At 41.9% G+C, this 27,871-nt stretch overlaps 1 protein-coding gene across 1 annotated transcript; it reads right to left on the bottom strand.

The window, feature by feature from the left end:
- Positions 1–2,710: 2,710 nt before the first annotated feature.
- Positions 2,711–21,444, bottom strand: KLRG1 (killer cell lectin like receptor G1). Its single transcript, XM_045465736.1, has 5 exons — positions 21,187–21,444; positions 17,461–17,565; positions 14,827–14,987; positions 3,958–4,058; positions 2,711–3,128 (listed from the first exon to the last, which is right to left on the bottom strand). Exons 1-5 carry the CDS (start codon positions 21,266–21,268, stop codon positions 3,017–3,019), a joined length of 561 nt encoding a protein of 186 aa, XP_045321692.1. The 5' UTR covers positions 21,269–21,444; the 3' UTR covers positions 2,711–3,016.
- Positions 21,445–27,871: the final 6,427 nt, after the last annotated feature.

Genomic DNA, 27,871 nt, shown 5'->3' with positions numbered 1-27,871 from the left:
GCCCCACCCCTGCTTGCACTCTGTCTCTCTCTGTCTCTCAAAAATGAATAAACGTTAAAAAAAATTTTTTTTTGTTTTAAATTAAAAAAAGAAAAATGTTAGTTTCTAATAGTTTTTTTTTTTTTTAACGTTTATTTATTTTTGGGACAGAGAGGGACAGAGCATGAACGGGGGAGGGGCAGAGAGAGAGGGAGACACAGAATCGGAAGCAGGCTCCAGGCTCCTAGCCATCAGCCCAGAGCCTGACGCGGGGCTCGAACTCACGGACCGCGAGATCGTGACCTGAGCTGAAATCAGACGCTTAACCAACTGAGCCACCCAGGCGCCCCCTAGTTTCTAATAGTTTTACCAAACTTTAGTTCACAAGGCAAGGTAGAAGGATTGCGTTAATAACCGCCCCATGGCCCCTCATGAGTAAGATTAGGGAATAAATAAGTAAGTTATTTCTAATGTAACATCCTCAAGGGAGAAAGAGCAGTGAACTAGATCCAATTCTGACGAGAGGTGGTGAGAAATCTTTGCAAGAACACTGAACCCTTGTCACGGAGAAGAGTTGCCCACATGCTTCCTGCTCAGGGGAGAATTCAGCAGTGCACCGGCCTCCTTGGTTTGTCCTTGAATAAGTACATGAGATTGTGCGCCCCTTAGGAGCCAAGCCATGGGGGCCCAAGTGGAATCATGATCATTACATCCTTAACCAAGTGGGATCACTACCATCACATTCATAATCAAGAGACACCCCCCTCCAACCCAGAGCCAAAGGTAAGAGATCATAAGGAGATGGGAGTTTGTTTCCACCACTTCCTTCTGTGAACAGTATATCTAGATTAACCTGACTCTTTGCCCTTTTCGAGTCAGCTACCGAATGCACACCTGGGGGGCAGTTAGGGAAGGATTAGAAACTACTGTGTTTCTTGCCCTTAATTCTTCTAATTAACTCATGGGCTAACACAAACTACCAGAATAAGAATATCTTAATTTTTATTTTTATTTGTCCATTTATTTATTTAATATTCATTGATACAAGCACTATTTTAGGTGTGTGGGATACAATGGTGGATGAGATACAGTCCATTGCCCCCCCTCCCCCCAAAAAAGACTATGAAAGAGAAAGACAAGAGATTACAACTCGGTGTCATTGACAGTACAGACTGATGGTCCCCTTTAGTATTCCCTCCTACATCTTTTTTTTATTATTAAATATAATTTATTGTCAAATTGGTTTCCATACAACACCCAGTGCTCATCCCAACGGGTGCCCTCCTCAATGCCCATCACCCACCTTCCCCTCTCCCCCCACACCCTCCGTCAACTCTCAGTTTGTTCTCAGTATTTAGGCGTCTCTTATGGTTTGCCTCCCTCCCTCTCTGTAACTTCCCCCCTCCCCGCCCCCTGGCCCCTCTCCCATGGTTCTCTGTTAAGTTTCTCAGGATCCACATATGAGTGAAAACATATGCTATCTTTCTCTGCCTGACTTATTTCACTTAGCATAATACCCACCAGTTCCATTCGCGTTGCTACAAATGGCAAGATTTCATTCTTCCTCACGGCCAAGTAGTATTCCATCGTGTATATAAACCACATCTTCTTTATCCATTCGTCAGCTGATGGACATTTAGGCTCTTTCCATCATTTGGCTATTGTTGAGAGTGCTGCTATAAACATTGGGGTACAAGTGTCCCTATGCATCAGCCCTCCTGTATCCCTTGGGTAAATTCCTGCATCTTTAAACAGCACCTTCTCTCCTCATCTATGTCCAAACCATACTTAAGAGAAATAATAAAGTTTTTCTTTATTTTTGAGGCATTCGTGCCTAATTTGGGAATCAAGTACATAAACTGCTTCTGTAAATTTTCCTCTATCAGACTGACCATGATTGTGAAATTAGCATGCAGATCATGCACTCACAATATGGAAAAATATGGTCATACATTGGTTTATTCATCCACACTTACGCATACCCAGAACAATTAAGTTCAGCCAAGGCCAAGTCTCTAAGTGGTAGAGAGCTGAGAAGCAGAAAGCATCACCCTGTTTTTATCCACTTTCTACTTGTCACTACTGGCAGTATTCTTTAGAATAAAGCTTTATTGGGGCGCCTGGGTGGCGCAGTCGGTTAAGCGTCCAACTTCAGCCAGGTCACGATCTCGCGGTCCGTGAGTTCGAGCCCCGCATCGGGCTCTGGGCTGATGGCTCAGAGCCTGGAGCCTGTTTCCGATTCTGTGTCTCCCTCTCTCTCTGCCCCTCCCCCGTTCATGCTCTGTCTCTCTCTGTCCCAAAAATAAATAAACGTTGAAAAAAAAAAAATTTAGAATAAAGCTTTATTTGCAAAGGGCCATTGTTAGGAGAAAAACATATTATCAGGGATAAGTAACATGCCAGCCTATTAGCACACATCAAAACTCTGTAATACATTAGCAATAGTATATATTTGCATGGATATCGTTGGACCAGTGCAGACCATAACACAGAAAAGGTACATTTTTTTTTTAATTTTTTTTTCAACGTTTATTTATTTTTGGGACAGAGAGAGACAGAGCATGAACGGGGGAGGGGCAGAGAGAGAGGGAGACACAGAGTCGGAAACAGGCTCCAGGCTCTGAGCCGTCAGCCCAGAGCCTGACGCGGGGCTCGAACTCACGGACCGCGAGATCGTGACCTGGCTGAAGTCGGACGCTTAACCGACTGCGCCACCCAGGTGCCCCAGAAAAGGTACATTTTTGACAGAGATGGTGGGAATGGGGGTGAAGAAGGCAGCATCAGTCACTACTGTGAGAAGTACTAAAACAATATTTTCTTTCACAAATTTTCCTAGATCTGATCTTTAAATTGTTAATATCTAACTGTTCTCAAAGAGAGTCAGCAATAAACCATCAGTCCCAGGGAAATCGCATTAATCTTACATCTAATGCCATGTTCTAGAAGGTTCGGCTTTCACTAAATATACGCTCATGACTATCCCAGCACCCAGAGGCTGGCTCCCCCTTTTTAGGGAGCCATATGACAGATCCACCCATCAAAGTCTGACCTTCTTACAGACCCACTGTAAAAGAGCCTCACAGCTAGAGCCTAGGAAACCACTTTTGCTGAAGGTACCACACTTCTGTATCAAGCTGTTTGAAACAATCCTGTAAGAAATCAGAAAAGCCAATCAATTAAGGTAACATGAGAGTAAAGGACTAACAAGACATGAGGGATGAAAACTGAGCAAGTTCTTTCTCCCTATTCAGTTCCCACTTTTCTCGACTCCCAAAACAGCAGAATAAAAATTGTTCATTAGCCTCCCTTTAAACTATCATCTCTGATATGAGCCTGGGTGACTCAGTCGGTTAAGTGCCCAACTTCAGCTCAGGTCACGATCTCACCATTGGTGGGTTCGAGCCCCGCGCCGGGCTCTGTGCTGACAGCTCGGAACCTGGAGCCTGCTTCAGATTCTGTGTCTGCCTCTCTCTCTGCCCCTCCCCTGCTCGCGCCCTGTCTCTCTCTGTCTCTCAAAAATAATAAACATTATTGGGGCACCTGGGTGGCTCAGTCGGTTAAGCGTCCGACTTCAGCTCAGGTCATGATCTCGCGGTCCGTGAGTTCAAGCCCCGCGTCGGGCTCTGTGCTGACCGCTCAGATCCTAGAGCCTGTTTCGGATTCTGTGTCTCCCTCTCTCTCTGACCCTCGCCCATTCATGCTCTGTCTCTCTCTGTCTCAAAAATAAATAAATGTTAAAAAAAATTTAAAAAAAATAAACATTAAACAAAAATGTTTTAATAAAAAAATTAAAAAATAAATAAAATGTCAACCTTTTTTTTTTTTGCTCTTATCCACTGTTCATTTCCTTCCTTGTTCCCTATTTCCTTTCCTTACCCTTTCCTCTCCTCTTCCTCTCTTATCCTTGATCTATTTCCCTAGTCACATAATTTTTCTTCCCCTTTTCTCTTTTTCTTTCATTGTCTTGAACCCCCTTACCTTGAAAAGTTTAGGGCTGACCCATCTTCCCACCTCCAGCCAGAATTGTTCCTCAGGCCAATCCAATAAAAGTCCTCTTTGAGGAGAGGTTGAAGCAGGCTCTGAGAGAGAGATTCAAGGTGATGGAAAAAGATAAGAAAACGCAGAACACCAAACAGGAGATGCAGTGTCATGATCAAACAATTATTCCTTATACACCCTCTCATTACATTATGGACTGAATATTTATTGCTCTCAAAATCCATATGTCAAAGCTCTAACCTCCAACATGATGGCACCTGGGGGTGGGGCCTTTGGAAGGTAATTAGGTTCAGACGAGGTCACGGGGCCCTCACTACTGATGCAATTAACCTCCTTGTAAGAAGAGGCCAGAGTTCAGTCTCTCTCCACGAGGAGAGGACACAATGAGAGGGAGGTTGTCTGCATGCCAGGAAGAAGGTTCTCACCAGAAACCAAACCCGTCAACACCTTGATCTTGGACTTCCCAGCCTCCAGAACTGTGAGACATAAATGTCTGTGGTTTAAACCACCCAGTGATACTCTGGTTAGCAGTTCAAGCTGCTTAAGACCACCACCTACTCCAAACAACTAATCTCTCTTTTAAATTCTAATTCTAGGGGCACCTGGGTGGCTGTCAGTGAAACGTCCAGCTCTTGATTTCAGCTCAGGTGTGATCTCACAGTTCATGGGATCGAGCCCCGCATCAGGCTCTGCACCCAGTGCACAGTCCTTCTCCCTGTTTCTGTGCCCCTCCCCTGCTTTTGCCCTCTCTCTTTCTCTCTCTCTTAAATAAATAAGTAAATAAATATTTTAAAAATTTGATAAACCTTAATTCTAGAGATGCGTTGCAGAGTGGAGCATTTCCTAGAATTAAACTTTATGTCTGTAATTGCATTCTTATAACATGAAAGATAAGGTAAATATGACACATCTCTGCCTTCCATTATAACTTGATTAGGTGGAATACCTAATAGAAGAAAAGCTAAATGCCACTATGGAAACAGTCGTCTTTCTCCTTCTCATTTAACACATAAATCATTATTAAGCCTGTAGCAACATACTTGTCTTTTTCCACACTACACTCGCATTTTCCAAGACCTCATCAATTTTCCCTATGACAAGAAAAATAAAAACGGCTCGTAAGAAAACAAGCGTCAGGTAAGGTTTAAGTTGGCTCTACCCGTATGTCCCATGCAACCACTAGAACAGAGATAAAACATTCTTTGTTCCGCAGAGTCTGACATTCAAACGAAGGAGCTTACACTCTAAGGTAATAGGCCGCTTCAAGTGGAATAAAATGAAGGACAGATTCCAGAACATTAACTCTGGTGTAGGATTTGGTATTAGTGTAATGAATATACTTTACAATAAATAAACAACACCTCGGCTTTGCAAACTGCTCTTGTTACAGAGATTTGTCTTGTGATGCTGAATTTTCAGTGTGACGTTAATGTTGACAAGTATTATGTTTCTTCAGGAGCAAGAAGGACAAAAGTGTAAAGTCTGACCAACGTAGCTGTAAGACCAACCTACTGACGGGAAAGTTACATATAAAATAAGAAGCTCAAGAGTTGTGTATGTTTCAGAGTACGAATGAATATACAAAGGTATTCATATGTGTCTTAACAGATACCAAAGCGTCTGGGTTACAAGATGCTACTGTGTGCGGTAGCATCTGGGGACATCGATAACTGATATCTCTGTGTGTCCAGAAAATATTGCATGTATAGTGAGATGACTACCTGGCATCCTCTCTATACTTCTTTTTTTTTTTAAACATTTATTTATTTATTTAGGGGAGACTGGCGCAGAGAGAAAGGGGGAGACAGAGAATCTGAAGCAGGCTCTGAGCTGTCAGCACACAGCCAGATGCGGGGCCTGAACCCACAAACCATGAGACCATGACCTGAGCCAAAGTCAGACACCCAACTGACCGAGCCACCCAGGTGCCCCTCTATGCTCTACTTCCTATTCTTAATCCTTGAGGTCACTACAAATCCTCGGTGAAAGAAAATGCAAAACTAATAAGAAGGCTTCAAATGAGACCCCCCTTCTATTTTGTTCCCAGGAATCTTGTGTTTTAGTGGTTTTGTTGGGTTACTTGGTTGGTTTGGTTTTTCTGAGTTAGAGTTTGACTTGATAGATGTTAAAGAAAAAGGCCATATAACTTGTTCCCGTGATCATGTATTTCCTGACTGATCATTTGTCTCAAGCCTCCTTCCTACAGCCTCCTTCCTACAGCCTCCTTCCTCCTTCCTATTGTAGGAAGGTTTGAGATAACCTGCCATTGGCAGCCCATCAACAGATCACATCATATTCTCAAATTCAGTGGACGTGCTTTGATCCCTCACCTCACTCTGTAAACTTCTCCCCTTTGGAAGTTTGGAAGTACAGAAACTCAAAACATGAGCAGTGACAGATGTTATTCCACAGTAATTTAGTGCTAGGATTTGGACCAGAACCCAAGGTCTTGCCCTAGTACCCAAGGCCTTGGCATGACCTCTACTAAGATAATCCATCTCTCTGCAACTCATGTCTCTCTTTAAACTGTGCTGTCTCAGGGCACCTGGGTGGCTCAGTTGCTTAAACAGCCAATTCCTATTTCAGCTCAGCTCATGATCTCACGGTGCATGGGATCAAGCCCTGCATCAGGCTCCACGTTGATAGCACAGAACCTGCTTCACATTCTCTCTCTCTCTCTCTCTCCCTCTCTCTCACTGCCCCTCCCCTGCTCACACACATGCAGTCTCTCTCTCCAAATAAATAAATAAACTTAACATAACATAAACTGTGCTTGGCTGGCTCAGTTGGTAGAGCATGTGACTCTTGACCTCAGGGTTGTAAATTTGAGCTCCGTGTTAGGTTTAGAAATTACTTTAAAAAATAAAATAAAATAAAATGTGCTTTCTCTAGCCCTGAAAAAACCATGAGACTCCTAGGATGTGCCAAGACACATGTACATTCAGCACGCTAGGCAACTGGACATTCTCTTTGATAAAATAGGCCAAGAAGACTGCTTAAGCTTATATTATAACATTAGATTCCAGTATGATTTACTTTCTTGGGATCCCAATGTTGTACAGAACAAGCTGATGTATGAATAAGAATGTTTACTAAAGCTAATATATCATGTTTGTTTCTCATGATACATAAAGGCAGATATCCTAACACCGGGGCTTATTTATAAGCCCATCTTGGGGAAGACCCAAGATGGCAGAGTACTCCTAGATTTCTTTCAGGCAATCTGAAAAACCTCCTCTAGATATCTTTGAAAAGAAATCAAAGAAAATTACGTTCTGCTTCAGGTTTCAGGAAAAAAAAAAAACACGACACATTTTTAAACTTCTTAATTTTCCTCCAAATTAGATGTATAATTTTTTTCATTTCAATGTATCAATGATTTCTAATCACAGCTGAATTCGATGAATGCTTTTTAGAGAAAATATGCTTTCTTTATCCAACAACTACTAAGACACCAGTTTCTACCAAGAAATTTCAACTCTGTGATTCTTACTATACTGCTAGATGTACTATTTTGATGTCCTTGTGTTTCTTGGAAGATGGTTGCTAAGGAGTAAGAATTCAAGGACTCTGCTCTTAACTGGGTCTGTATTAGCCCCCTTTACTTACTTGGAGACTATCACTGGCACAAATAAAGAGTTTCTCTTCTAAAAGCAAAGAGAAGCATAAGGTTTCTTTGCATTCCCAGTAAAAACATTAAAAGAGTTGGTCTATAACAAATCACTATAGACTGGGTAGCTTAAACAATGGGCATTTAATTCCCACAACTCTGGAGGCTGGGAAGTCTAAGATCAAGGTGTTGGCAAATCTGGCATCTGGTGAGGGCCTGCTTCCTGATTTGCAGATGGGCATCTTCTAGTTGTAGGCTCACATGGCAGAGAGCAGAGAGACAATATCTCTCAATGTTCCTTCTATAAGGGCACTTATCCCATCATGAGGGCCCTACCATCATGATCTAATTGTCTCCCAAAGGCTATATCTTCAAATATCTCCACGTTGAAGATTAGTATTTCAATGTATGAATTTTTGAGAGATACAAACATGCTGTCCATAACAGACAGAACAAGGCCTTTGTGCTATTTCCCGCTTCCGAATAACTTCTATTTTCTCCTTCATTGGATTTCAATCTTAGTTTCCACTGAAGAAACATGGTGGTGGGAGTAGCTTCTAGATGAAGCACTTGAAAAATCTGTAAGAGTTGTGTCTCAACACTTCCTTCCCAAATAATCCATCTCCTGTGATAACTTTTTTCTCTCGGGGCAGAGTATCCTGAAGACAATTATGTCCTATATTCATATGGTACTTTTTAAGGTTTACAAAATACCCCTGCATTCATTCCTAATTCACTTGAAAGGTTCAACATGCAGTGCGGCATTTAGGAAAACAAAACAAAAACAATACACTACCGCTAGCTTTGTCCCTGCTCTCTGAAGATGAAAACTTTGCTTAATCTGGCTGAGTTGGAGTTTCCTTAAGAGGATTTAGTTCAGATAGTCGCAAGGATTTTTTCCAGTTATAAAATAAAGCCCTGAAAGGTACACTAGAATTATCCTGTTCTTCTAAAAAAATTTTTTTTTTCAACGTTTATTTATTTTTGGGACAGAGAGAGATAGAGCATGAACGGGGGAGGGTCAGAGAGAGGGAGACACAGAATCGGAAGCAGGCTCCAGGCTCTGAGCTGCCAGCACAGAGCCCGACGCGGGGCCCGAACTCACGGACCGCGAGATCGCGACCTGGCTGAAGTCGGACGCTTAACCGACTGCGCCACCCAGGCGCCCCCTGTTCTTCTATCTAGAAGGGTAAAAAAGTTCACATGGGTGAACGGGCTGACCCAACGCTCCTTACCGAATACGCGTCCAAGTTTTCTCCTAGTGCTAAACTTCCGCGTTATAGGAGGCACTCCCCTTCTAGTAATAAATAAGATCACATTGTGCCCCTGATTCACGCTCTCTGATGATTTCCTCTTTCACATAGAATAAAATCTAAAATCTTTACTACGTATTACAAGGTTTTACACGATCTAGATCCTGCCAAGCATTTATTCAATTACTAGCTTCCAGTCGCCTGAAGCTTTTTTCTATTCTTTTAACATGCCAAGGTCATTTTTACTTTAGGGTCTTTATGTAGCTTTTCCCTCTGCCTGGAATACCCTTTCCTTAGATTTTTACATGGCTGTCATTCAGGCCTAGGTCTCAGCTCAAATGCTACTTCCTTGGGGAGGCCTTCCTTAGTTGGCCATTCTAAAGTAGTACTTACATTCACTATTACACGGTTTCATTTTCTTCAAGGCATATATCACCAAATTGATTTATTCACTTGTTTGTTGTCTGTGTTTCCTCCAAAAGTAAGTACTACAATAGCAAGGATTTTTATTGATTACTACTCTATCCCTGCTACAATATTCAAAAGGTATTGGAACTGCCCATTGACAGAGGAATGAATTAACAAAACGTGGTGTACCCATGTCATTGAACACCATAACACCATTTGGCCAGAAAAGGAATGAAATACTGCCACATGCCACAGCCTGAAAGGACCTTGAAAGCATGCTAAGTGAAATAAGCCAGATATGAAAGGACATAATGGGCAAATTCAGCGACACAAAAAGAACAGTGGTTCCCAGCGGTTGGGGGTGGGGGGTGGGGGGAGAGGGAACGGGGAGTTATTGTTTAATGGGTACAGAGTTTTAGTTTGGGACGATGAAAAAGTTCTGGAGATGCACAGTGGTGACGGTTGCACAACAATGTGAAGGTACTTAATGCCACTTAATCGTGCATTTGAAAATGGTTAAAATGGTTAATTTTACGTTAAGCATATTTTACCACAATTTTGTAAAATGTTAAAAAAAAAAAAACAAAGATAGCGAGAGATATCTTAACTGTCTACCACACCTACACTTTTGGTGTGAAGGTCACAACTGCTGCTCAATCTGTTTATGAAGGAAGGGTGACAAAAAAACACAGACATTACGAGACTATCGGCATCTCCAGAGCAAAACAGTTCTCCTACCATCGACCCTTTATTTCCAGCCATTTCTTTGAGTCTTCAAACATATTTCATATCTCCTCGTAAGGAACATAATCAATTCAACAAGTCACAACTTACTTTGTGATACATATTTGTTGAAATTTCATGTCTTTGGAGGCAGAAGAGAAAAATAAAAGTTACTGTGATGCTGAGCTTTATTTTGAGTGACAAGGAGAATTCGTTAAAGAATTGGAAAAGAAAAAAAAAACTAAAATTAAGTGATTCCTACTACGGTAAAGGAACTTCCACACAGATTTTCTCATTTAATATCGTAACAGTTCTGGAACGTTTTTCCTCTTTGTCCCTGAGGCAACTGAGAGTCAAAGAGGTTAAGGAAACTTCACACAGCTAGCAAGCAATGTAGTAAAAATGAACTCAAGACTGTCTGAAAAAAAACCTATTAAAAAAACTATAAAAAAAACTTTCCGGGGGCGCCTGGGTGGCTCAGTCGGTAAGCGTCCAACTTCAGCTCAGGTCATGATCTCACGGTTCGTGAGTTCTAGCCTCACATCGGGCTCTGTGCTGACAGCTCGGAGCCTGGAGCCTGCTTCGGATTCTGTGTCTCCCTCTCTCTCTGCTCCTCCCCCACTCACACTCTGTCTCTCTCTCAAAAATAAATAAACATTAAAAAAAATTTTTTTTTAACTTTCTGTTACCTGATTCTACTTTAAAATAGGAGGGAGATGGGGCGCCTGGGTGGCGCAGTCGGTTAAGCATCCGACTTCAGCCAGGTCACGATCTCGCGGTCCATGAGTTCGAGCCCCGCGTCGGGCTCTGGGCTGATGGCTCAGAGCCTGGAGCCTGTTTCCGATTCTGTGTCTCCCTCTTTCTCTGCCCCTCCCCCGTTCATGCTCTGTCTCTCTCTGTCCCAAAAATAAATAAACGTTGAAAAAAAAATTTTTTTTAAATAGGAGGGAGAGTGCCCATGATATCATAGTGTTTGTACCGCAGTATCCAAAGAAGGAAATCTTGAGAATATTTAGATGCAAACCCTAAACATAAGAAAAGCTAGTGTTAAAAGTTCGGGAGGAAGAGAGACAATCTCAAAGTCACAAACCCTGAGAGGGCAGATGGTTAAAGCTGAATGAGAGGTTGTTAAAAGAATACAGTCTGATGATATAATCCCAAATGATGGTAATGAGGGAGAAAGGTATTACAGGGTGAGGGGCGTCAGGATAGATTTAAAGAAACCAAAGTATTCCCACCGGGTACTCTCTAGTCAAAATATATTTTAAAATAACACACCAACAACCATAAGAAACAAATGCTAACATCCTAAAAACGGAGCCTAATGAAAAAAATCAAGAATTTGGATGTATCTAAAGATCTAAAGAGCAATTCAAAGAGCAAGAAAAAGAACAAAGAGGAAGTGTCATAATGTAAACGGAAAACTGAATTAACAGAGCAATTCCATCTCAATTTTGTTATTACTTTCTCAAAAATAAAATGTTTAAGTGCAAGATAGAAAAAAGAGATAATAAGTGAGCATCTCACTACTTTAAATATATTTAAGGGGCCCCTGGGTGGCTCAGTTGGTTAAGTGGCCGACCTCAGCTCAGGTCATGCATGATTCACGGGTCATGAGTTCAAGCCCTGCATTGGGCTCTCTGCTATCAACCCAGGGCCCGCTTCAGATCCTCTGTCTGCCCCCCCACCTCTGCCCCTCCCCTGCTTATGCTCACTCTCTCTCTCTCTCTCTCTCTCAAAAATAAACATTAAAAATGTTTTAAACCAATTTGACAATAAATTTCATATATTAAAAAAATGAAAAAAAAACAAAACAAAAAAATAAAAAAATAAAACAAAAATGTTTTAAATAAAAAAATAATAAAAATTTTAAAAATATATTTCAATCCTAAGAGTCATGTAATGTACGTTCCGGATTTCAAATTCAAATACTTTTCCGAACGTGAATAGAAAAGGCACAGAATGGGGCACCTGGGTGGCTCAGTCGGTTAAACATCTGACTTCGACTCAGATCACGATCGCACGGTTTGTGGGTTGGAGCCCCGCGTCCAGCCCTGTGCTGACAGCTCAGAGCCTGGAGCCTGTTTCCGATTCTGTGTCTCCCTCTCTCTCTCTGCCCCTCCCCTGCTCCTGCTCTCTCTCTCTCAAAACTAAATAAACATTTAAAAAAAAGAAAAGAAAAGAAAAAGAAAAGGCACAGAAGACAATTAATAGGAAAAGTCATCTCATTCTTCAGCACACACAGGATGGATCCGGAAGCCTTCCAATACAATAATCCTGTAAGTGACTTCAAAAGGTTGGCTGACGTGGAGTTTAAAATCCAACTCTGGGGGCGCCTGGGTGGCGCAGTCGGTGAAGCGGCCGACTTCAGCCAGGTCACGATCTCGCGGTCCGTGAGTTCGAGCCCCGCGTCGGGCTCTGGGCTGATGGCTCAGAGCCTGGAGCCTGTTTCCGATTCTGTGTCTCCCTCTCTCTCTGCCCCTCCCCCGTTCATGCTGTGTCTCTCTCTGTCCCAAAAATAAAAAAATAAAACGTTGAAAAAAAAAATTTTTTTTTTTTAAAAAATAAAAAATAAAATCCGACTCTGAAAAAAACCGTGTAGGTCTGCCAGATTTGTAGCCTTCTACTTGTTCACTAACTGTTATTCATCAAGTACGCACTCATCAGTAAATGGAGATGTTGAACTTGACTTCGTAGGATGGGCTATGAAGATTGAGAATAATATACACAAAATATCTGGCACTTGGCAAAGCCTCAGTATATGTTAGTTTCTTCTTCTTATTATTAGTATTAGTATTAGTATTAGTATTAGTATTAGTATTAGTATTAGTATTCACTTTGCTGTAACTGATTTAAGACAGAAGAGTAAGCCAGATTCTGGTTCTATAGAATCTGACAAAAGCTGGGGGCAAGAAAAAGAGACCCGAGAATCAAGCAAGGTTCCACAGGAATGTCAGAAGCGAAACTTCCCGGTGATTGCTACTAAATCTGCTAGGGGCCTTCTACCCTCTCTAGCGTGGACCTGAAACAAGGGGCCTTAAGAGAAAATAAGCCAGTTTTGGAAAGGTAGCCCATCTAACTCTGCTCAGCTCACTCAACAGCAGAGGCAGGATTCAAGGAAAGTAAAGACAGACAAAAATCCCTCTCATACCCCCTCTATTCCTTCGGGGGAGCACAGAGAAATAGAAATATCCCGAAGCCCCAGATATTCCGTGCCTTCGCCCTTTTCCTCCTTAGCTCTCATTACCACAATGTCTCGTTTATAATAGCTGCCATACCACACTTCTCGGTGGCAGGGTCTCGCGTTATGACTCACTACTCTACCAGTCTGCCCTGCAATGTTGCAAGCTCTCTGCTCACTTCTGCTATTGACTTTAGTCAGCTCGAGTCCTCCGCTGCTGCTATATCATGGTGAGAACAGCGGTTGCTGCAAAAGGCCCAGAAAGCAAGGCTATTATTATCAGATGCCATAAAATCTCCTGTATCTCACGAATAGACCTGGGTGCATTCTGTCACGTGGTTTGGCAAAGGCATACAAGAAAGGGAAGTCACAGAGAGGGACTGATTTGGAGTTAGAGTCCACGCGGAATTTCAGAGGAATGACAGCATTCCTCATTTGACGGAAAACAAGGAATCTAGACGCTTCCGTCTTTTCTCAAAATAGGAAACTAGAAAAATGTAGGGACTATATGTTCTCTTCAACAGCGTCAGAATGCTTACCTCCCTGAATTTCCTGAAAGAATGTTTTTGTTTTTGTTTTTTAACTTGAAGTATAGTTGACACCCAATGTGACGTTAGCTTCAGATGTACAACATGGTGACCGGACAGCTCTACGTGGTACGCAGTGCTACCAAAGTAGTTAGCGTGTGTCACCACACAACGTTATTTCCACAGGTATAGCTCAAGTCTGAACAAACTGTTCTCTGGGACTTGATTCTACCCAAAAGAGAATACGTAAAACAATTATCACCACACAAAAATCAGGGGCGCTGGGGTGGCTCAGTCGGTGAAGCACCCGACTTCGGCCCAGGTCACGACCTCGTGGTACGCGGGTTCGAGTCCTGCGCCAGGCTTTCAAGTTACCTCAGGATGTCAACTCCTTCTATTACCGGGAGCTGCTCTAGGGTGAACAATGAGCTCTCCTCTCGGAGACTCCTGGGTGGACAGAAAGGATCTGAGAGTCAAGTAGGAAGTGGAGGTTAGCCCAGCTTAGCCCTGCAAGGAGGTTAAGATCCCTGCCCCACCCCCCTCTCCTTTCTTCTTTCCCAGCTTTCTGGAACTGCTTCCTCCCCATGCCCTCCCCATCATTCCCAACCATCTCCTAGCCTGGAACTTATTGGATTCCAGTGAATGAAGGGAAATTCATGAAAAAGGCAGGTAAGCCCTTGCCACTGTCTCTTTGTCCCCCATCATCTCTCTCCCCCACTCCCTTCGAAATTCCACCAGCTCCTGCATAGGACTCTGATGCCTCCTGGGTGCTGGACCCATCTGTTTCTGGATCTAATGCGTTCTTTTCCTTCGACGTGTATTTCAGGCCTAATTCCTGTCTGTAATACTCACCATCCTTCCTCCTCCAACACACACACCTACACACACACCTGAGTCTGCAAACATCTAGGTGTCCACACCTGAGGGTTGCTGGGTCAGGGAGAGAAAGGGTAAGGAACACGACGGAAAAGGAGGGAGGCAGGGGAGAGGAGGAGGAAGGAAGGAATAGAAAGAGGAGAGAGCAGGAGAGAGAAAGAGAAGAAAGTTCCTTCTGTTCCTCAAAAGAGGAGACATGATACACTGGAGCAGCACTCATCAACAACAACAACAACAAAAAACCTACATTTGCTAAGTGTTTTCATTTACCATTTCCTGGTTGCCTGTAAGCATAAGGAGATGGGAGTCTTCAGCTAAGCAGAAGTCCAGACTAGAATCCCAGTTGTTTTTCTCCACTGAGAAGTAGTAACAGTGGTCGCCATACCTCACCCAGAAGTCTGGGCAACTAGGACAACTGGCACGAGTGGAACCTGGAAAGGAAGAGGACCTGGTTCACATCTTTATAGACCACTTGGCCCCGGGATCAAATGGGAGATAAATAGAATATGGCGGCCCCACTGTCTTCCCTGCCCCACCGTCTTTCAGACTAAGGTTTAGAGAAACACAAAACAGTGCACGGCCTCAAACTAAAAACCTCGCAATGCCCCACTCCATCACTACTCCTGTCCGTTCCACGACACAGGCATGGGACTAGGACTAAAGAAGCAGGTAGGGAAACACATACAACCTGGCTGAGGACCGTGGACAGAGCACCTTACTTGCGCTAGAGGTCTTTATGCCCTCATGCCATACACACACCGTATAAAATAACAACGCATCCACATTATCTGTACCAGTGCCTGTCTACATAGGTTCAGTGCACACATGGTGTAGCTGCATAATATACATGGCTGAAATCAGGCAGAATCTTCCAGAATGCCCAACCTCAACCTGATACCCCAGGTTGAGTCAAAAGAAAAGGACAGAAGCTAGAAAAGGCAAGCTTACCTAGAGTGAAAGATAGAGGTTTTCTCTTTCAGCACCAACGCAAATATTTGGCACAAATATCCAGTGATCTATCATCACTGGATATCAGACAAAAGACTTACGCTTCAGCAAAATCATTTATCAAAAAAATGTTCCCAATAGAGATGGAGATCAAGATGCGAAAGTGAAAAGTGAACGCAATTCTCTTCGCAGGACTCTTAAAAATTGTTTTGATTTTTTTTAATGTGTATTTATTCTTGAGAGAGAGCAGGGGAGGGACAGAGAGAGAGAGCGAGACACAGAAGCTGAAGCAGGCTCCGGGCTCTGTGTTCGAACCGTGAGATCATGACCTGAGCCGAAGTCAGATGCTTAACCAGACTGAGCGACCCAGACACCCCTCACAGGACTCTTTTATTTATTTATTTATTTATTTATTTATTTATTTATTTATTTTTAATTTTTTTTTTTCCAACGTTTATTTATTTTTTTGGGGGGGGACAGAGAGAGACAGAGCATGAACGGGGGAGGGGCAGAGAAAGAGGGAGACACAGAATCAGAAACAGGCTCCAGGCTCTGAGCCATCAGCCCAGAGCCTGATGCGGGGCTCGAACTCACGGACCGCGAGATCGTGACCTGGCTGAAGTCGGACGCTTAACCGACTGCGCCACCCAGGCGCCCCCCCAGGACTCTTTTAAATACAGAACACTCTCACCCCTTTAAAATGGTTCGATTACAGGTCTGTGAAAATGAAAGGGAACTGAGCAAGCTTTCAAGGTAATTTCAGCCAAGATTCCATAATTCTATGGATTTTCTACTTCCACGTAATGCATTTGTATAAACTCTGCAGAGGCACAATTCCACAGTAGGCAAGTATGAGCCATTATGTCAAATGAGCACATGTGTGGATATATAATTGCATAATAGGTTACATATCTAGTGTAGATTTGGGGAGTTAAAAGTAGGGAAGACAGTACTTTTCAATGGCAACATTAGACAACTTTTCTGTGGCTTAGCATGGGACCCATATAGGGTTCTGGGGATCAAGCTACAAAGTTGGCACCTTATAGATTTGTGCTTTTTCTGCACAACTGTGGCATTTCCCAGCCTGAATGAGAAAATTCCCAACTTCCGTTGGAGTCTCTTTCTGTCAAAAGACTTGGTCTTAGGTAGAGGTCCTAGGGATGAACCCTTAGAGTCTTAATGAATAAAGTCTGTATATAACAATCATCTGTCACTAACAATCATGTCGATAACATAACCTAAGTCAAACTCTGCACTGTGAAACAGTAAACCAAGGGCTTTCTGGATCAGCACAGTTAATGACCTAGAAGAATTAAATCTAGAAAATTTCATTTTAGAAAATGTGAAAGCACTCTAATTGGAAAAAAAAAATCAGAATATATTTAATTAAGTTTTGATGGATATATTATGTGAAAAGTCAAGCACAATTAATACAAAATTAATACCCAAATGATATAATTATAATTTGATTATCATGATAAATATGGCAGTAGGTAGGAAAGTGTTTATGATATAATATAAAATTAGAAAGCAATATACGAAATTATAAGCATATAATGATCAGAACTACACCCAGACTTACTTTAAAAAAAGAAAAAAGGTGGGGAAGATTTTAGAGGACCTGACAGAAGTTCTGTTAAAAGAATAAACATTTACATAAATGCTTGTAGTCAAAGACTAGGGGACTGTACCCAGGAAATGTTGTTTATACAAGTGGTGATTTATTTTGTTGGCATTACTTTTCATTTTTCAAAATTTCCGTTATGTTATGTTGCTCTTATAACACAAAATAAGTCAAATAGGGGGACCTGGCTGGTTCAACTTGAAGAGCATGGAGACCCCTGACGTCAGGGTCGTTGAGTTCAAGCCCCGTGTCGAGTGTAGCGATTACTTAAATCAATACACTTTTTAAACAGTAGGTCAAATAAAAGATGTTCACTTAAAGTTAGTACTCACCTTGGCACAGAATCCACGGGACAAACAGCAAACACATAAGAAGGGCGTTCAGAAGTCCCAAAGCTATTGCCACATGGCGCGAGAGAGGGGACCTGGGAGAAGAAACTGCAAGCACAGAACCCAAAACAAAATCCTGAGTTACAATAAAGGTTGAAGGAAAAGAAAAGGCCAAGGAAGGATATCTGAAGTCTTGAACAAATCTGGCCTAGTTTCTTTGCTGGATATCAGGGACTTGCTCTAAAGTCTAGAGTAACAACCCACATCTTTATCAAACAACATACTACATTTGTTAAGTTAAGAATACTTTCTTCTTGGGGCGCCTGGGTGGCTCAGTCGGTTAAGCATCCAACTTCGGCCAAGGTCATGATCTTCCAGTCTGAGTTCAAGCCCCGCATCAGGCTCTGTGCTGACAGCTCAGAGCCTGGAGCCTGCTTAGGATTCTGTCTCCCTCTCTCTCCATCCCTCCCCTGTTCATGCTCTCTGTCTCTGTCTCTCTCTGTCTCTCTCTCTCAAAATGAAAAAACATTAAAAAAAAAAAAAAAAAAGAATACTTTCTTCTTGGGCGCCTGGGTGGCTCAGTTGGTTGAGCATCCAACTCTTGATTTCAGCTCAGGTCACGATCTCACCGTTCTTGGGTTCAAGCCCCCAGTTGGGCTCTGTGCTGACAGCAAAGAGCCTACATAGGATTCTCTCTCTCTCCCTCTCTCTCTCTCTGCCCCTCCCCTCTCTTCTCTCTCAGAATAAATAACTAAACTTAAAAAAACAGAATATTTTTTTCTTTCGAAAATGTGGCTTATATAGTCTCATGCTTTAACAGTGAAAATAATTATTGGTACAACCACTTTGAAGGACAATTTGGCAATGTCTACAAAAATTGCAAAGGCATTTATCCTTTGGTCCAGCAAATTCTCTTGGAGGATATTTTCCCACAGATCCTCACCCATGTGCAAAATGTCATATTTATAAGGCAATTCATGGCAATAGTATTTGCAGAAGAAAACAACTAAATTCAATCTAAAGGGCTACCAATAAAAGACCGGTCAAATACATTTTCTTTTTTAAAATACATTTTGATATACCCATAAAACGAATATGCTAAAAAAGGAATAAAGACATGCTTTTTTTTACAGGTACGGAGTGATTTTCAAGATATATAGGTAAGGGAAAGAAATATTTTACAGAACAACATATGCTCGTATTTCTGAAAGTAGACACAAGAATCCGATAACGTTGTTTGTCTCTAGGGAGGGGAATTAGGTCGCTGAGGATAGAAATAGGAGGGAGGCGTTTTTACCTTGTTTTCTTTTGCACCTTCTGAACTTGGAACCATGTGGGGTATTACCCCGTCAAAATTTAAGTAGCTACAATTTAAATGAAAATAAAATAAAGTACATCTCAGAAGTGCTTTGTAAACTGTCGTTCCTGAGAGAACAATGGGTTGTGCTCGCTTCAGCAGCACGTATACTGAAAGAACAATGAGTTTAGGTTGATATGTTTAAGAATAGTGCACCACTCCATATTAACTAGGTTACATATAACCTATGTCTAAGAATGGTACTTTCCTCCCTTTGGAAAATGCAAATTCTTCTTAACCCTGACTTTTATCTCAAAATTGCAGCGGTTTCATAGTCTGACAGTGTATGGGTTAGTGGAAAGAACAAAAATGTCTCAGGTTAGGAATTTAAGTGTTACTTTTGATCCCTTTATTTGGTCGTCTTTAACTTGGAAATTTGGAAATTAACTCGACTTGGGGTCTCACTTTACCGCTTAAATTTTAGACAAATTACCCTCTAGACATGTGTGTATATCCATGAAGCATTCCGAACTTCTTAAAAGAAAGAAATTCATGGTGAGAGATATCTTTAAAACGAGAGGGTTCAGGGGTACCTGGGGTGGCTCGGTCGGTTAAGCACCCGACTCTCGATTTTGGCTCAGGTCACGATCTCACCGTTTGTGAGTTTGAGCCCCGCAGCCACTATCTCACAGTTTGTGAGTTTGAGTCAGTCTCTGCGCTGACCGTGTGGAGCCTGCTTGGGATTCTCTCTTTCTCCCTCTCTCTCTCCACCCCTTTTCTGCTCTCTCTTGCTCTCAAAATAAATAAATAAATAAATAAATAAATAAATAAATAAATAAATAAGAAATTTAAATAAATAAATAAAAATGAAATGAGAGAGTTCTGCACGATAAATATTTGGACGGACACACCCAAAAACACAAAAAAATACACTTGCACTATAGTAAAATACTTAATAAAATAAATGTTGATTTTAGATGTGATGCAAAATGAAAAAATGGTATCAAAACACGGTTGTATTTGTGTAACCACAACCCAGTTCCAGAAATTAAGCGGAATTTAAAATGTGTTTTAATTTACTTTAAAAACATACATATTAAAAGCCTCTTAGTGGAGGACATAGAGTAGGCTCAGTATAGACAGGCAAAAATAGATCAAAATAGTAATCATAACTATCGCCATGATGTGAAATTATTAGTGATGATTTTTATTTTCTTGTATCTGCTTTCATTTTTCCCCTATTTTCTATAATAAACATGTAATAATTTTGTACAGAGATTTTTAACGTCATTTGAAAGCTCCTAATCTATTATCCTATGCCCAAGGAGAGCACCCTGGAAAGCTAGGGTGGTAAGGAACATAGTGGCAGTAAATAAGAATGTGCAATATATACTGTATATGAATAAAAAACCACTTGCCTAGAAATCAAGATAATTATATTCAGGTTTCAGCTTACCACTGTGTGACCTTGCACTCACACATTAGTATATAGATTCCTTTGCCTTAACATTTCTATTCCTTAGAAACCGGTACACATATAATCCAGAAGACAGAATTATATATATAAATGTAAAGGTTCAATGCCATATAATTTATAGTATGAGAAATAACCCTAAATGTCCAAGTATACTAGAATCGTTTAGCAAATTACAGCAATGCTTTCAAAGAACCACACTAAAAATTGTAATAATAAGAGAGAAAGTTTATTAAGCTCTACTAAAAAAACCTACTTTGTGGGAATTTATTGCCTAAGATATAAAGTCAGATACTAATTTTGGCTCTTACACTATTATCTGCCTGTCTCAGAAAGTGTTCTCGCAGGGCTCCACGTAAAAATGTCTTTTTCATCCTCAAATCCCCAAAGAGTCACTGAATATTTATCGGTAGTATTCTTGATACCTTTTTCCTACCCCTGTCACCACTCGGGTGCAATACTGGGGGTGATGGGGATCTAGACACGTGAGTCAGTTTCTTTCCTAACAAACTCTTACTACTATCCATTAGCAACATTATCGGTGTCTTTCTCCTGATTTCGTAGTCAGGAAACAAAACAGAGATGCTTAGAATTTAAACAGCTGGTCCAAGGTTCCTCCAAACATTACTAAAGAGATAAACTTCTCCCAAAGAAGTTCTTGCTTTAGTTCAGGAGGAATAAAGAGTAACAGAATTGCCTTAGCTTGGGTTTCACAGATGTTTCACAAAAGTGAACGGTTGGGGAAAAAAAAAATGTACCTGAGACCTAGCTAAGATCAGATCCTTGACCATAGAACAGATTTTCATATTTCAAGTCTGCACTTCCAACTGAACCAAAAGTACCCTTCAAATTGCCCTCGATTTTTCTGCATCCTCAACTCTAAACCTACTCTGCATCCCATTCATTCCTTAGTCTAAGGTCACTTCCATGGTTTTGCACACTAACTTGATTAACTCACCTTTTTCCTGCGGTCTGTAGTCATTCTGGGCTGGAGGTTCAGTAGACAACTGTAATACAGAATAAATATCATTGTCAATCATCTTTATCTAATGTCATTCACATTCAGCTGAGAGAGTAAAAGTATACACTTGATCTTGGCCAAAAGGCTGAGAAGCGATCGAGAGAGTAAAATTATACAAGTACAAAGAGGCACATGTCAATAAGGAAACAGCCCAATGTCTTAACTGCTAGCAGGAAATTTGGAGGTTTTCAAGTTGTTTTTTTTTTTTTTTTTTCAAGAAAAAAAAATGGTCCAGCATGACATAAACAGAAGTAATTTTTCAGGAAATGATTCAAAATCTGGAGCTGCCTACGAAATTAATATTCTAAACTCGGTTGTTCTTTTTTTTTTTTTTTGCCTTACCATACGCTCTAGATACTCATTAAATACATATTAAATTGATTCCCATCTCACATAATTCTACAACAAGGAAAAGTTGCTCTGAAGTCCAGCAATTTGAGTGATGGAAACAAATGAAAACGAGAGTGGTTCTTAGTTACAGATGTTGTATTTGCTTTATTTCCTTTTGAGAAAATGGATGCATGCCAAATGGGACCAATTTCATTGTTTCTTGGAGTCTTTGGTTAGTGACATATGACAAGAGAAATGGACTGCTGGGTGTATGTGCCTGGCATCATGGGGAAAATGAACTGCTTCCCAGATACATGTTTTGTGAAAATGCTGTACCCACCCCCCACGTGCCCCCAAACATCTTCCCACTTGCGCTTCAGTCTTTACGCGTCACAGGGTCAGAAATTCCATTAAATTTTCTCTCCTTGTTCTCGTACTTTTATACTCAAAACAACTACAAAAGGGGGAATGAATTACATAAATATATACTAAAGTGTGAATAACGTATTTCTAATAGGTGAAACGTTAATAAAAAGTCAAAGTAGGGAAAACAGAAATGGAATTGAAACTCTACGTAAGAGTATGCCAAAACATAACATATACAGAGAGAAGAGAGGAAAGCGAAGAGAAGCAGGGAGAGGATATTAATAAAAACTATTACAGCTGTGGGGCACCTGGCTAGCTCGGTTGGTAGAGCATGCGACTCATGATCTCGGGGTCATGAGTTTGAGCCCCACGTTGAGCACAGAGATTACTTAAAAAAAGAAAAACGGGGCGCCTGGGTGGCTCAGTCGGTTAACATCCGACTTCAACTCAGGCCACGATCTCGCGGTCCGGTCCGTGAGTTCGAGCCCCGCGTCGGGCTCTGTGCTGACAGCTCAAAGCCTGGAGCCTGCTTCGGATTCTATGTCTCCCTCTCTCTCTGACCCTCTCCCATTCATGCTCTGTCTCTCTCTGTCTCAAAAATAAATAAACATTTTAAAAAAAATTTTTTTAAAAAGAAAGAAAAACGTTTAAAAATCTTAAAAAAAAAAAAAAAAAAAACTAACATAGCTCTGCTTCCCACAAGGGTAAGACTGGACTTGCTCTTGGGCCAAAAAACTATATATAACAAACTACACGAGGCAACTGTTTTCAGGCACAGGAGTATGGGTAGCACCGCGATCCCGGAGAGAACGGAATATACAAAGGCGAGCACTGGGGTCACCGGCATTCTACCCAGGGCCACCTTCTGGCACAAAGCAGGACAATGAATTCTAAACAGAGCAGCAGTTTGAGTGGAGGAGGCAGCGAGGCACAGTTTTGAGCTGTGTGTGTGGCTGGGGCGTGCAGGGCAGGGTAACTGGCAAGAGAGGGCTACAGAGCGAGGTGCCCCCAAAACTACATGGGAATTCACCATGGTCAAGGTGGGCCGCACAAACAGAGGACGAGACCCTGCAAGCCGCTGCTGAGGGGCGGTGTGGTGCTGACCAGAATCAAAAAGATCTACCGGTAATTTAGCTGCCTGTGAGAACAAATTCAGACGTCCTGACGTAGGGGGTCTATACATAAAATGGAATATGATTCAATCATAAAAAGGAAGCAGACCCTATCACACTCTACAGCATGGATGGACCTCGAAGACATTATGATACGTGAAATATGCCCATCACACACACACACAAGAGACAAATACTCTATGATTTTACTTATATGAGGTCTCTACAGTAGTCAATTCATCGAAACAGAAAGTAGAATGGTGATGGCTGGAGCGACGGGGGGGAGGGAGAAGTGGGGGACTGTTTAATGGTTCTAGAGTTTCAGTGCTGCAAGATGAAAAACGTCTGGAGATCTGTCGCACAACAGTGTGAACAGGCTTGTGTTAGTCTGCCTAGGCTCTCATAACAAAAGACCCCCAGATGGCGTAGCTTAAACGACAGAAATTTATTTGCTCACAGTTCCGGACACAGGAAATCCAAGATTATGGTGCCTGCAGAGTTGGCGAGAACTCCCCCCGGTGGGGGGGGGGGGGGGGGGGGGGGGAGGGGGGCAGCAGCAGTGTCCTTCTTACACTGGTCTCACATGGCCCTTCCTCAGTGCACGTGTGCAAGAGAGCTAGCAGGTAAGCCTTCTGGTGGCTCTTCTCATAAGGATGCCAATTCTCTCGGATCAGGGCCCCACCATGATGACCACATTTCACTTTAATTACTTCCTTAAAGACCCCATCACGAAAGAAAGAATAAAGCCACGCTGGAGATTAAGGTTTCAGCATAGGACTCTGGGGGTGGAAGGGGACACAAATACTAAGTCCGTAACATTGAACATTTTGATACTCCTGAACCGCACCCTTAAAAATGGTTAAGATGGTTGGGGCGCCTGGGTGGCTCAGTCGGTTAAGCGTCCGACTTCGGCTCAGGTCATGATCTCACAGTCTGGGGGTTCGAGCCCCGCATCGGGCTCTGTGCTGACAGCTCAGAGCCTGGAGCCTGTTTCAGATTCTGTGTCTCCCTCTTTCTCTGACCCTCCCTGTTCATGCTCTCTCTCTCTGTCTCACAAATAAATAAATGTTAAAAATTTTTTTTTTTTTTAAATGGTTAAGATGGTTGAAGACGAAGAAGAAAGAGGAGGAGAAGGTGGCCGTGGCAGCAACATAAGAACAGGGCTTCTTGAGGAAATGACTCATTCTAGGGTCAGGGCACAGAAAATCCAAGATAAGCCTGGAGCATCTTTTAGTGCTAGAAAAGGAGGAGGTACTCAAAAACTAAAACCAAAAAAAAAAAAAAAAAAAAAAAGGCAAGATGAGGTCATGTCAGAAGGACACGGGAACCAACCTGACAATGCTCCCGATGGCCAAAAATAAAACAATTAGGGCAAGAAAACGAATAAACCGTATGGGATTATAACTCAGAGAAAGAAAAAACAGCTATGAATTCATACTCACTGATTTTTAATCTGCATGTATCTTTAATTAAAATTGTATATACTTAAAGCATATATATGTGGAACTTTTGATATAAACATTGTGAAATGATGACCACAAACGAATTTACACGTCCAACACTTCCAATAGTTACCATTCGTGTGGGAGGGCGGGGGATGGTGAGAACACTTGAAATCTACTCTCTCAGCAAATTTCAAGTGTACATTTTTTTATTTCATTTCATTTTGTTCCTTTTTGTAAGTAGGCTCCACACTGTACATGGGGCTTGAACTCACGACCCCCAGATCAAGAGTCACATGCTCTACTGACTGAGCCAGCCAGGCATCCCCCGAGTATATGTTTTTATTTTTATTCATTTATTTTTTTAATAATTTTTTTCATGCTTATTTTTTTTATTTTGAGAGAGAGACACACAGCAAGAGCAGGGGAGGGGCAAACAGGGAGGGAGAGAGAATTCCAAGCAGGCTCCCTACTGCCAGCACAGAGCCCAATGCGGGGCTAGAACCCACAAACTGTGAGATCATGTCCTGAGCCGAAATTAGGAGTCAGACGCTTACCTGACTGAGCCACCCAGGCACCCCTATGTTATTTTCTTAATAGCTTATATTTTTTTAATTTTTTTAATTTTTTAATGTTTATTTATTTTTGAGAGACAGAGAAACAGAGGGGGAGGGGCAGAGAGAGAGGGAGACACAGAATCTGATCCAGGCTCCAGGTTCCGAGCAGTCAGCAGAGAGCCGGACTCTGGGCTTGAACTCACAGACCGTAAGATCGTGACCTGAGCCGAAGTTGGACACTTAACCGACTGAGCCACCCAGGTGTCCCTGTTTTTTTAATTTTTTTAATGTTTATTTACTTATTTTGAGAAGGAGAGGGAGAGAAGGAGGGGCAGAGAAAGAGGGAAAAAGAATCCAAAGCAGGCTCCACACCGTCAGCTCGAAGCCCGATGAAGGGCTCCATCTCACGGTTCGTGAGATCATGGCCTGAGCGGAAATTAAGAGTCAGAGGCTTAACCAACTGAACCGCCCAGGTGCCCCTTTAATAGCTTTATTGATGTATAAATAACATACATGCATGCACCAGTGAAAACATCACCACCATCTAGGAAATACACATATTCATCACCCCCAAAAGTTTACTTGTGCACTCTGTACTACTCCTCTGCCCCTCCCATTCACCTTTCTCTAGGCGTCCACTGATCTGCCTTTTTAAAAAATTTTTTTTCCAACGTTTTTATTCATTTTTGGGACAGAGAGAGACAGAGCATGAACGGGGGAGGGGCAGAGAGAGAGGGAGACACAGAATCAGAAACAGGCTCCAGGCTCTGAGCCATCAGCCCAGAGCCCGACGCGGGGCTCGAACTCACGGACCGCGAGATGGTGACCTGGCTGAAGTCGGACGCTTAACCGACTGCGCCATCCAGGCGCCCCTGATCTGCCTTTTTTATAAAAACAGAAGTTTATTTATTTATTTTGAGAAAGAGAGAGAGAGAGAGAAAGAGATTCCCAAGCAGGCTCTACACCATCAGCACAAAGCCCAGTACAGTGCTCGAACTCACAGACCATAAGATCACGACCTGAGCTGAAATCCAGAGTCGGGTGTTTAACTGACTGCACCACCCAGGCACCTACTAATCTGCCTTTTACTACCGTAGATTAGTTTGCATCTTTCCCAAGTTGTGAATGAAAGGAGACTCATCCCTGTTGTAGTATATATCAATAATTCATTGCTTTTTATTGCTGAATATATTCCACTATACAGACAGACCAGTTTGTTTATCCATTCTCTTAATACATTAGTGTTAACCATAGTCACCGAGCTATATGTGCAATAGGTCTCCAGAACTTAATCATCTTATAACTGAAAATTCATACCCTTTGATCAATAATGTCTCCCCTTTTCCCGCATTCACTAGCCTCTGCTAATGACCATTCTACTCTGTTACGATGAACTCGACATTTTTTTTTTTTTAGATTCCACAATAGTGATATCATGAGAAATTTCTTTCTGGTCTGGCTTATTTCACATAGATAATGTCCTCTAGTTTCATCTGTGTTGTTGCAAATGGCAGGATTTCTTTTTTTAAGGCTGGATAATTTTGTATATCATACACACACACACACACACACACACACACACACACACACGTTTGTAAACTTTGGTTTGTGAGGATAATTCGTTCCAGAAATATGCTTGTAATCCAAAGCACTTGTATATCAAAGAGAATTTCCCCATAAGAAATCATGGAAACTCAGATGATTCCATTCCACAACCCAAAAAATATTCATATAAAAATGATTACAATCCTGTAATAGAATACAAAATAATAAAGAACATACAAAATATAAAGAAAAATAAACAAATTAACCTGAACTTACCTTTGAAAACCTTCGTGGCTGGTGAGAAGGAGACCAGAGAGTGGAGGGTTATTGTGTAGGACAACTTTAACTACCACTAATGGAATCACTGCTAACTATTGGCTCAATGGAATCTTTCTTTTTGTGCCTCTTTAACAAGGAATCTATCCAATGACACTTGCTTTTGCCTCCTTTTGAGGATTTCGGGGAAATGTGATGCTGCAGTGTCGTTAAACAGATACATCGCTCGCACTGCTCCAGCTTTATTTGGGTGGTGCTTTTCCACAAAATTTTGCACTGTTTTCCCACGTTTGACACATCTCCCTAATGTCATTTGAAGTGAGGGATTCCTGGGGCGCCTGGGTGGCGCAGTCGGTTAAGCGTCCGACTTCAGCCAGGTCACGATCTCGCGGTCCGGGAGTTCGAGCCCCGCGTCGGGCTCTGGGCTGATGGCTCAGAGCCTGGAGCCTGTTTCCGATTCTGTGTCTCCCTCTCTCTCTGCCCCTCCCCCGTTCATGCTCTGTCTCTCTCTGTCCCAAAAATAAATAAACGTTGAAAAAAAAAATTAAAAAAAAAAAAAAGAAGTGAGGGATTCCTTCCGCCTTTCCTCCTCCTCCCCTGCTGACAAGATGCAGACATAGACTTCTTTACAAAATCTTCCAATTTTGGCCACTCACGTACCTCGTTCATACTTCCCGATAATTCCCTTAACTTCCACCGGAATCATCTCCTTTTTCTTACCGCCTTTATTTCCAACCTTTTTCTGCATGGGGGCCACTGTATATGCTTGCATGGGTGTTGACTACAGGGCAGTATTAATAAACTCTTGCCATATACTGTATTTAATGTAACTGACAATAAGGCAGCAGAGGAAAGGGTCTATATGTGCAGGGAGCCTGACCTAGGAAAAGCAAAGCATTCCTAAACTTACTCTTGGTATGGAAAAGTAAAGGACTGTCCATAGGTGCTTTGAAGTGACAAAAAAATACACTAGTGTTCAGGTATGGGCACCTTC

The sequence above is a fragment of the Leopardus geoffroyi genome, chromosome B4 (genome assembly GCF_018350155.1).
Source record: "Leopardus geoffroyi isolate Oge1 chromosome B4, O.geoffroyi_Oge1_pat1.0, whole genome shotgun sequence".
Taxonomy (NCBI): Eukaryota; Metazoa; Chordata; class Mammalia; order Carnivora; family Felidae; genus Leopardus; species Leopardus geoffroyi.
This window is presented reverse-complemented; position numbering and strand designations above follow the sequence as displayed.